Raw genomic sequence first — 12262 nt, forward strand, 5'->3', positions numbered from 1 at the left:
ATCAGTGCCGCTTGAATCAATTAGAATGTTACCAGTGGAGTCCTAAGGTGAAAACGAACTCCTTTTGTCTACACAGTAGCGGTTTTTTCGTACTTGTGTAGATAGGCAAGCGGCACTGAGTGGTCAACCTTTACAGTCATGTGCTCGTGTTTCTGATTGGCCTATTTCGATCCACAACTGGGTGTATATATTTCTTAGCGTAGAGTGAAAGAACTTACTTTTGCTGAACGATAACTGTTGTTTGACCTGGTTCATAAATGTGCAAGCCAAGACCAATTTATTGTGATTTGATGTATTCCATGAGAAAGTCTACCAGTACACAGAGTGCTATTTAAAGCATCAGTTCGACCTTTCATGGAATGAAGAAGACAAGACAAGGATTTATGGTCGATTGATTGACAGAGCTTTACGTCTTGTTTTTCCATGGGTAGTAAGGGTAGAACCTTTCTCTAGATGTGCAGTTTACTGATAATCAATATCTTTTTGCTTTAATTATTGATATTTGACTTTAAATTTCTAGTCAGTACATTTGAATAGGCTCTTCAAAACAGTGGCCGTAATCATTGGGGTATGGGGGGCTCGCAGGAATTTTAAGCTAGTCTAAGGGGCGTAATTTCCAAATTTTACAAATTGAAAGAAGTAAAACAGCATACTCCTGACTGAGGCTATTCAAGGCAACCAACAGATACTAAAGGGGCTTATTAAGTCATCTGTCGATTGTCTTTAAAGTACATTCTATGTGTTACTGATTTAGCTCGCCTCAGCAAATGAGGGGAGCGATTTACAGCTCACCCATGAAAATACAAACAGCCAGGCCTGATATTTTGTTAAAAAAGCGAGTCCCCCACAGAAAATAATATCCCCACTCTAAAGAGCTGCTCTTTCTTGTTTGTTGAATTCATGTTCTGTCGTAATCTCAATGTTTGTGCGTCTTGGATTCCATGTTTTTTCTCTGATTGCCTAGCCCCCCTGTTGGAAGATCAAGCCCCTCTGTCAGAAAATTTCTAGCCCTACCACTGCTTATAGGCCAGAAACTAGAATCATTGCATAGTTTTTTCAAACTTATCTTGTCCTGGTGTCACGAATAAAGCTTTCTTTTTTATACAATTTGCATGTTTCCTAATCGGTTTTGTTAGTTGTTAAAGTAATAGTTATATCTGATACGGTGATCTATAATTTTGGGGACATTCAGGAACTTTTCAGTCAATGGACTGAATGCTTTTTGCTTGAGCCTTTGTGCTGTGAACATGTTGTGTCATTTAGGATGTGCCTTAGAAAGGTAAAAATATGATTTCATTTCCAAGCATGGTTTCTAACTGAGCTGTTTTGTATTGAGAACATATTTAAAGTTATATATTGAGAATTTATTTGAAATTATGTATTGAGAATATGTTGAAAATTTTAACTTATAAGCAAGCTTTTGTTCTCCAGCCATTGATGGTGATGGTTCAGGGGCAGACTGGCTAATTCTTTTGGCCCGGGCAAATTTTGATCAAACTGCCGTGAGAAAGAAAGTTTTGCCGTGAGAAAGTAAGTTTTGCCGTGAGAAAGAAAGTTTTGCCGTGAGAAAGAAAGTTTTGCCGTGAAAAAAGAAAGTTTTGCTGCGAAAAAAGAAAGTTTTGCCGTGGCACCTGTGGGCCACCGTAAAAAACACATGAGCAACTACAAGCTGACCTACAAAAAAAGAAAGGGCTAAAAACAGAGGGTTGGTGAATGAGGACATTTGAGGGGTTAAATTGGTACCTCAATCCAGGCGTTTTGTTTCTATAATGAGCTTAGTGGTTAAGGTTAAGATTAATGCGTCCACTTCCAAAGGAAAATTTTCATCTCCCTATATAAGAAGCTGGGAAATATTTTTGTGTTACGGTACAGAACATCCGTCAGTTTTGAGCACATCATTAACACCAGCGTCGTACCTCACAGTCTTCTCTTTACGATTGCAATGCATCAAGGGGTGACTGTGTCATTGAAATCCTGTTTTAATTTGTGATTTTGCTCAGCCCAACCCTCAACTGAGTTAAATAGGCGATTCCCTTCGGATTCTTAATACCATATACGGATATTGCAGAGGGACTTATTAGTGCAAGTAATTAATTTTTAAAAATCTGTTATCCATGTTCATTTTTAGTGTTTTGGGACCTTTAATGGAGTTTCTTGTTGGATCTTGGTGCTTGGCTGACGAATAATTGTGGATGTGGATTCCCGAAAACCTGGGTGCCAGAGCCATAGTGAAAGAGTGTGTCGGTAAAAGAGTGGGTCGGTAAAAGAGTGGGTCGGTAAAAGAGTGGGTCGGTGAAAGATTGGGTCGGTGAAAGAGTGGGTCGATGAAAGAGTGTGTCAGTGAAAGAGAGCCACCTCTTTCACTCTCTTTCACTAAAAGCTCTGGTACCCAGGGTACCGACAATCATACAGTTGTAAATTGAAGACGACTAAAGAGAGACGGCAATTTCTTGATTTACTTTACTCCAATAGAAGCATTTCATGTAAGTGTAAGGGTCGGGAAAGAAAAACTCATAACTTTTGCCTTAGCTGTTAAGATATTCAAAATGCACTTTTTATCTTGTCTTTGTTTCTTCATAACTTCTTACGGTGGACAAGAGTTAAATGAAGCTACTACTTGAGGCGGCACCGTGGTTGCCGCCGAAGGGAAATTTTTTTTATTATCTATTGCTTCAAATTCACCCAAAGTTGCATTCTTTGAAGCAAATTTTGATAACCAGATTTTATTATTGAATTGAATATCCACTGGGGAAAAGCGATGGTTTTGATCGATTTCATCCTTGTTTTACCTTACGTAAAGGCAACTTAACTGCATAAATTTTCAAATCTGGGACAAAATTTTCAAAAATCTGATGATAGGCATAAATTGGCTAGAAAGGGAATTTTTAACAACAATCGAGCAAAGTGCCTAACCTTAGTTTTTGCTCTTGATTTGAGTACTTTCAGCCTTGCTGAATATTTTAAGTCTTGAATACATTTTTGTAACACAACAGAAATCACATGATTGATGACGTCATTTTCCCCGGCAATCAAAATTTTTAATTCTCTTTTTTGAAAAATCGCTCCAACCATCTTCTTTGGCATTGTAATAGGTTCTGCATTTTTCAAGCACGTGGAATTCAAAGGCTGGTTGTCGTAATTTAGGTTTACTTTATCTCGATTTCGAAGTTTTTTAACCTTCGTGTTATTCAGCAACTCGAGAATGTCATTTGAGCTGATATATTTGCCCGTCTGGGAAACTAAGTATTGAACAAAAATGGAAGCAAAAGAAAAACGTCCTAATAAAAATTTGTCTTCAAAAAGGCTATACTGAATAGAAGCTTTCGTCAGCAATGAAATGCCGTTGATTCGTCAGCATTGTCACTCGGCAACGTACTCCAACTTTTGCAATTTGAAGTGATCTGTCATGAAGATGCTAGTGTTGGAGCATATACAAGTACATACTTAGCTCATGAACATGTACTGGGCTGCCAGAGGGGGACGGCAGTGGACAGGAAACTTATTTTCTTTGCAAGGATAAAGACCACAAACCCCACCTAGAAAGCTCTGTTCAATTGTTTCTACCATGTAATGGATAAAGTTTAGGAAGAAATCTATGCGCGATTTAGTGATAGTGAATACTACTTTTTATGTGCTTTGGCGTAATGAAAGCATCTGGGGCTCTAAGCAAAAACTGCTACGGGACTTCTATTCACGGACAACAAGAAGATCGCATTAAATGGTGTAGAGCATGTCAAACACAATGGAAAAAGATAAAAATGAGTATTATTTTTCTCGTTAGCTAGGGGGAACTTCAGCTTTGAGTTTAAAGCTTCAGTTGAAGAACTTTCAAAGTTTTCAAAAGTTATTTGAACTTGAGCAAAGCTTTAAAGATCTGTACGTAAAAGCACCTTGAGCCCCTTTTGGCCGGGGGCCCTTGGATGTTTTCAACCACTGTGTCACGACACACTAGCATACCTTGAGTTATTTATTGCCTAGTGTGCAGTGGTCTATAAAATTTAAAAAAAAACTAATAACGATCCGCAAACAAAGTGCCGTGGATAGAAATGGTTGAGAAACGCTGAATCAAGGTGCCCTAAACTGCGTTAAGCCACTAGCCCCTGATTAGGGAATGGAAGCGTGAATGCTAACCTTTCGACAGAAATCATCATAAAGGTTTGCTCCTTCTAACAAATAGATTCTGAGTTTCTGACATCCTTGAAATGAAACACAAACTGTTCAATGATCACAAAAATAGGCAGGTAAGCAAAAACGTGTGTGAATTGCTGAAAATGATGCAAATCATGTTCACAAAAAGATATCGATAAAATGATCCATAATTTCGTTGCTGTCATGAAAGAGATTCTCTTTTTTTTAAAAAAATGTATGAAGTTTTAAAAATGCTTCTTAGTTAACATTATTTTAATGTCGTTGCATTTTGATTATTTCTTGGTTAATGCTAGAAGCTCACATGTGCTAGAGTATACTCCGTAAAAATTTGGGCGTTATTATTTTTCGGGCAAAAATTTCAGCCCCCCCTTATCTGAACTCATTCCATACGCCTATGATACCACATCCTACTTCTACAAGGCTGGAAAACTTATTAACGATGATTTAAATAACCATAGGTGAATTCTATAACAATAACATTCTATCAACAGTTGAAAAAGAAGATATGTCTTTCTTTGTTCAAACTAACTTTATCAATTGATGGAAAGAAACTATGTGGACCTTTTATGAGCCTTTGTTGAAGAAACGTATAAATAGGTTGTTGCCTTGATGGAAGCCGACATTATATTCTGTGACACGCCTCTGCTTACCAGTTGTGATGCATTTTAGTTGTCTGGTGGAAAAGGAATCGATGCCAACGGGTCAAAACTTAGATTTGAGGGCCGATACGTGCCTTGGGTGCAATTTCTTTTCGTTCTTCGTTGACTTGTTTAACTTTAAAGCTGCCTTGATATGTAATCGCCTTCCAAGAACTACTCACGCAATGAGTATGAATTGTGTTAACGCATGTATAAACTTCCACGTATGAAGCTGTATCGAAAAGGTCATAATGTAATTTCTTTCTCTCTATTGAACTATTCGTTTTGAAATTTCGAAATATTGCTTACCAGCAATACTTGCACACATTCCCGCAATTTTCCGATCTTAGAAAGCTAGATGCATCGTTTCCTTCAAATGAATTCGACAGACATTCTGATAACTGCAACATCGCCTGTAATTGTGATGATTGAGTGCAAGAGGTATCAACTCATGCTTGGCATGTAAGTGCTATCTAATATTGCACTCTCTAGCTGCTGTAAAGGTTGGAGTACATTGCCGAGCGACAATGCTGACGAATCAACAGTATTTCATTGCTGACGAAAGCTCCTCTTCAGTATAGCCTTTTTGAAGACAAATTTTTATTAGAACGTTTTCCTTTTGCTTGCAATTTTGTTCAATACTTAGTTTCCCAGGCGGGCAAATATATCAGCTCAAATGACATTCTTGAGTTGCTGAATAACACGAAGGTCAAAAAACTTGACGTCATGCAAATTTTAAATAGCAATAACTTGTTCTCTGCAGGTCTGATAAAGTTTATTCTTTAGAACTTTTTGCTCCTATTACAATGTCAAGGAAGATGGTTGGAGCGATTTTTCATAAAAGAGAATTAAAATTTTGACTACCGGGGAAAATGACGTCATCGATCATGTGATTTCTGTTGTGTTACAATTATGTATCCAGGGCTTAAAATATGCAGCAAGGCTGAAAGTACCCAAATCAAGAGCAAAAGCTAAGGTTAGGCACTTTGCTCGATTGTTGTTGAAAATTCCCTGTCTAGGCACTGTCCCCGTCTTCGATATCAAATAAAGATATAATTTATGTCCAATTTTGACCAATTTCTATAACCAAATTTGCCCTTGAAGATGCAGATTTTATCTGACAATATCCGAGCAGCAAATCACTCTTTGGTAGAAATCTGTAAATCCTGAGAAGTATCTTTGATTTCAAGAAATATGGTATTTTCTTTAAAAAAATTGCCCCTCGAAATTACGGTAAGTACTTTAGTCCAAGTAATATATTTTGCCAAAAGTTTGAGAATTACCCACAGCTCAAGTCTGACAATTTTCACCATCCCCTTGTAATACCGCTACTCCAAGCGCTAAGCCTCGCTCTTACCTGCCTCGTTTGCGCATTTCCTTCGCCTCATTCATCCACTCTCCCAGCGTTAGTCATACTTGTTTGTGCATACTCTTTTACGTCAACTTGCATCGCACTCTTTGTTGCATTGCGTATACTAGTAGGAACACTTTCACTAAGGAAACCCACCCTCTATTATAGTATTATTTTAAGAACTACACTACGGATTGACTCAGCTTATACATACGTATCTAGACACTTTCCTATTGTTTTTTTAGCTTGTTTTTCCTCTTATGTAGACACCTAAGATTAGCACATTTACATATTTTATTTGTACAAGGAACTAGTTTAACATATATATATCGTTCTCTACGAATCCTGAGTTAGTGAAGAGTTAGAGCTAGCATTGTGAGCACGTACACTTCGCTCTTGTGAAAGGCTTAGTGTTACAAGTCGTACAACGATATACGTTTGAGAAAACTATATCTGTGTTTATTTGTTGTGTCATTCTGAAGTTTTGCCGAACATTTAGCTCGGAACCTGCCGTATTTAGGAACCAATTTACACCCTGGCCATGACGCCCTGGGGCAATTTATCCCATCTTGACGGCCCTGGCGATGACTGATGCTTTGACAGTGGCAACGCAAGTTGGAAAGTGGGAAAAGCGCCGAAAAATGTGCAATTTGTGTGGTTCTATAATAGATCAACTTTTTCCCTTGATTAATTTGCTCACTTTTATTCATAATTTGTAAAGCTGTTCGTAAAAGCATTCTTACTCGACCCGCTCAATAATTCACAAAAGGTAAATGATCGGCATGAAGTCTTGCTACAAACTCAAGCAAAAAGTTTGCTTATTTCGTATGGGCTCGAAATTTTCTCAAGAAAATACCTTGCACGTGTCTTTTAGTTAGATAGCTAGTGATATTTAGAGCACAATTATCGCACTATTTACATCCATTTCACGTTTTTTTGAGTTTTTTATCGCACTCGAAATACAGTTCCGCATCACTTCCGCGACTTATAAACGTTAATGCGTCACACATTCCTAAAATTCCTCACAGACCGCGCACAAATTTTCGCACAAAAAGTCTTGAAAATCGCAAATTTGAAGCGTTGTAGCTTCAAAACACTTCACAATTCCTAAAAAATAACTTCACCATCGGATTCAGGAGCACTGACTTGACTTAGAACATCAATAAAAAATGTTTTGATTTTTTCAATTCAGTGGGCACTTTAACCAACTGCGATAATAAAGGGGGAGGAAGCAATTGAAAGCCTCTGCGGGGGAGATTCAGTTTTCCGTGGAAACCAGAGCTTTTATTGTTTATTGTACTCCTGTATAACCTGTATGCTTTTATTGTCTTAGTTTCTGTGGTTTGGTGCTTTAAGGACAACTTCACCTGGCACATCTAAAGATAGGGCGTTTTCAGTCCAAGGTAAAAATGATTTTTCAATGTATGTATGACCAGGTACACATATTATTGATCGTTTTTTAAATGCCCGGTTATGGAAGCATTTTGCAATAACAAGACCATACGACAAAGTTTCTGCTTTCTGAATTGCATGTTCGGTGCAATCATGCTCCTTTTGAGATCTTGTAGATTTTTCATAAAAGCTTAATATTTTGTTCCGTAAACTATTGCGAAATTTATGCCTTATTGTGTGTTCAAATTCTTTTCAGAACAACTGTACGCACTGTAACAGAGAAAACTTGCAGTGCCAATTATTCCAAGATGTCATTTGTATTGCCAAGTCCTAAATTTATAATTGCAAGCTTCTTCGTTGTGTTTTTCATAATTGTTGGACCAAAATACTTTTTGAAAAGATTATACTCAGTAGATGGTGGATATACAGAATGGAGTAGCTGGAGTCTTTGTATGAGAGACTGTGGAGACTCCTTACAAGGTAATTTATTCTCTTTTTTGGAAAAATATTCCTGGATATAGATACAAGAACATAATTCACTGTAAAGTAATTAAACATTCTTACTTTTAATTTGTAAATTATGTTGTGATAAAGAGGGAGGGGCACAGTTATGAAGCAAGTTCAAGGGGCACAGTTATGGTAGGAAGGAGCACCATGTCACAGAAAGGAAACTTTTTTCAAAGGCTACATCTAAGGAAAATCAATTTTTTCCAAAAGTTGCAGCATGTGCCTCTGGTGCACCCCTGGAAAGGGGGCCAGACCAAATTTGAAACTTTTAAAATGTGATAAGGGAGAAGCAGTTGTTAAGATTCATTTAAGATGCCCCATGCAAATAACAACTCCTTGTATTTGTTACACAAGGCTACTTTAATCAATATCACAAAAAATCTCAAAACCAATCTGAGGATCATAATGAAATTTTTGTGAGGGCACAAGAGGACTGTCAATCATCAATATATTTGATTGTTTACAAAACTTCTTCTTTCTGAATGACAATGACTACATATTTTAACAAATATTGAAATATTCATGTTTGTTTACATTCAAAGATTGGGGGAGTTACCTGGATAAAGATATCAGAAAGAAAAGGGACTTGTGTATTTAAATCTTGGATTTTGGGTAGCTGATGCCTAAAAAGTAGCTGTCATACTTATTCTATGCCTAAAAAGTATGCTTATTCTGAAAGGATCAGCTATCCTTGCTAAAGTTTCATCTGAAAAAATCCCAGTGCTGGAAATGATAGAAATTCGCATTCCAGAAAATATGGCTTTTTGAGGCTGATATTCTTTTAACTTGTTTGCAGCTGCAACCATTTACAGCTGCCAAGCATATGGTTTTGGCCTTTTGCAACTGATGCAGAACTTTCATAACACTACTGAAAACCCCCTAACTCCTATTGACAGCTACTTAGCATATGGTTGTGGCAATATTAAAAGAAAGAGCACTTGATATCAGTTTCTTGTACCACAGTTAGAATTAATATCAGTCACATAAAACTGTTGTGTTGTTATATTAAATCAATAGAATTCTGTTTACACCTCACAAGTAATTTTTGCAAGGTGAAATAACCTGACATCATTTCTTGAAGTCTGGAATTGGGAAATGGTGAGTGGCATTCAGTAAACGATAACACCAAGATTTGGGTATGGATGGTCAGGAATCAGGAATTGGGCTAAAAACAATGTGGGAATTGGGGAATCAGTGGACCCTCTAGCAGCAGTTAAATTATTAGTAGTTGTAGCAGCAGTGGACTAATGTTTCAATTAAGCCTTTCTCTGTAAGTGGTATCATAAGCATGTAGAGGCAAGCTAGGTGCTGCTGGCAAATTGCTGTTATATTAAAACTCCCATTTTCAGGAGGGCCCTAAATTTTTGCTACAATGCACCATGAAATTTTCTTCCGAAAATCTTAAAAGCAATATGAGCCACCAAGCAAACAAAAAGGAGAGCAAAGGGCAATTCTCCTGATGCCTAGCACTACAAAGGATCCATGCAATTGTTGAAACTATTTAAGTTCAACCCCTCCTTGTTAGACAGTTTGAAATGAGGACAACAAATCTGTGTGGGACAAAGAAATTATTGACTTGCCAATCTGGCTTTTGTATGTTTTCAATGCCAAAAATAACAAATTTCCCCCATCTTCAAACTTGTTTGCTATCTGAAAGAAGGGCCCATTTGATTTTCAGCTGTCTAAAACAGTTTATAACCCAAAGATTTCTGTGAAACAGCTGAACTTTCAAAGGATCTTGCTAAGCTGGGTTTGTTCTTTTATGGAAATATGAGAGAAAAACATTGAAGCAGTCTGATTGTCTGGCATTTTTAGCAATTACCATTCTGTATCTTATTTATATTTAGAGATTGCTAAAAACCAGCATCAGGCAAGTAAATGTTGAAACCCTTATTTGAGAACAACCAAGGCGAAAGCTAATATGCCCACAAGTAAATATGATTTGGCCATTGGTCAACATTTGCTCACAAATCTCGAGTTTGCCATAATGTAGAGTGATAAAAGTATAAAATCATTGAGCAGGCAAGGTTATCTTTTCTGTTAAGAGTTTTGGAGTCCATTTTCATCAAAACAGTGAATCCCAACCTGTGTAGACAGAATTTTTTTTCTATGGACTCTTCAGTTAGGCGAGAGGTTATCTAGAGGTTAACTAGGTGACTGATTGGTAAAAAAACAAAAGAACCAATCAAATGCATCATTCTTCCTATAACATTACTTTTGCTCAAAACCTGGATATTAATTTTTTAGTGCTTACTTCAGGTAACCATGCTTTGTTTCCCCTACTGAATGCTGCTCAAAACCACCAAAATAACTAAAAAGTTTGAAGGGTATTTTGTAAACTTGTTTGAAGAATTCAAAATAATGTTATAGGTAGATATCGCAATTGCACAAACCCAAAACCCAATGGATTTGGAAGAGATTGCATGGACATTGGCAGCCATTTTGAAACGAGGCCTTGCAAAATTCGTGATTGTCCCATTTCTGGTGGTTTAGGACCATGGAGTGATTGGGGTGAATGCAATAGGCCATGCCAATCTGGAGATAGAAAACGAAGCCGCAAATGTGATAACCCTGCCCCTGCATTTGGTGGCAGAGTATGCAGTGGTCCTTTGGAAGAAACCCAGAAATGTTTGCATTTAAAGCCTTGTCCAATCAATGGAGGTATGTCAAATTGGGGAGATTTCAGTGGATGCTCAGTAACTTGTGGACCTGGACATAAAACCCGAACTCGCCAGTGTAATAATCCAGCCCCACAGTTTGGTGGAGAAAATTGTCAAGGTAATCTTCAAGAAATTGCTGACTGTAAAGAAAAGGACTGTATCATACCTCCTACATCGAACACTACACAGTCATAGAATTTGAAGGCTTATCACTATTTTAATATTCTATTTAATACGGTTAGTTTGTTGTCATATTTAAAGTATCCTTTTATGCTCCGGGAAGCTGTCCTTCGAATCTGAAACTACCCCATTTGCTATATAGACTTTAGGCACAAAAGTATGTATTTGTACTAAAACCTTGCCTTTTTGATAGGTATGCCTTATAAGTGTACAAATTTTAGCTCCCTGATTACTATATGTATGTTTTATTATGTGCTTGACCAGAGAAAGGCTAATTCCTTTGCGTGGACTTAAATATAAAATAAGAACATGCATAATTGGTGCACACAGCCTTGGACTACTATCTTTTGCATATTTTTTTACTGCAAATAAATATGTATTTTAAAAAGGAACCTCCCCAAATAGCATTTCCAGACTCAAAGGCTCTTTTTAATCCCTTTGATCAAAACAAAAGGCTTAATCATTGTTAAGAGACAGAAATTCTTGAAAAAACTGTGCCATGTATGGATGTAAATATGTTAGTACCAAATATTTTCAGCATTCAGGGTGTACTTGTTCTTTATTAATAGGATTGTTTAAGATATAAAGCTTGTTGTATATCTGATGATTCTTAGTATTTTTGCAAAGGTTAGCATGCCCTGAGCCATTTTTTACTATTTGAAGGCAGACCTCGTTATTAATCTGCGCGAGCGTGGGAGCGGAGCTCGCAGGCACAAAAGTTCATGCTACAATTTCTGCAAGCACTTTTCTGAATCAAATTTTATTCACCTTTTTTAATTTACAATCATGCTCTTTCTTAATATCTTTCTTGGTATCAATTGGAAGTAGAATTTCAAAGGATAAAGTTGTAAGTCTTTTCTACCTAAAATCATTGCTCTAATTGCGTGAGTTTGCATATCACATTGTCTATCTGTCCCTTTCTTTCTATTTCCTCTTCCTGAAAGAGACCACTCACAATTATTCGATCTTTTCATTTCCGAACATTACGTATGCCTTTGAAGGGCATATCACTTCACGAAAATCTCATACACCTTTGGCAAAAACCCTTTTGTTTTCGAGAAAAATCTTCAAAAAATTCTGCGAAAAATCCTAAAAACCTCTTGGAAAAAGTGACACCCCTCGCGCTCCTTTAAGCTAAAGGTGTCGAGTATAGCATCTAGTAACTAACGCGTTTGTGGGAGTAAGGAAAAGAAAGTAAAATGCAGAGTTGGCATGAAGAGCAAAATTACAAGATACACCTTCAAAGAATTCACCCTGAAGAAAATTCATACGATTTGCATCAACACACATTTCCAAAGGAACCTGATTGGAATAGAATCTTTCACAGCAAACATTTTTAACTTTGAAATGTGAAAAAGCCCGTGTAATGTCGAAATTTTACAACC

General features: G+C 37.1%; 1 protein-coding gene across 1 annotated transcript; it reads left to right on the forward strand.

Annotated features, from left to right (window-relative positions):
• The first annotated feature begins 7262 nt into the window (after positions 1 to 7262).
• Positions 7263 to 11774, forward strand: LOC135694052 (mucin-like protein). The gene is made up of 3 exons (XM_065212712.2): positions 7263 to 7541; positions 7787 to 8010; positions 10408 to 11774. The coding sequence occupies exons 2-3, from the start codon at positions 7839 to 7841 to the stop codon at positions 10890 to 10892; spliced, it is 657 nt and encodes a 218-aa protein (XP_065068784.1). The 5' UTR covers positions 7263 to 7541; positions 7787 to 7838; the 3' UTR covers positions 10893 to 11774.
• Positions 11775 to 12262: the final 488 nt, after the last annotated feature.

Source organism: Rhopilema esculentum, chromosome 10 (genome assembly GCF_057945365.1).
Source record: "Rhopilema esculentum isolate cy_ngs chromosome 10, ASM5794536v1, whole genome shotgun sequence".
NCBI lineage: Eukaryota > Metazoa > Cnidaria > Scyphozoa > Rhizostomeae > Rhizostomatidae > Rhopilema > Rhopilema esculentum.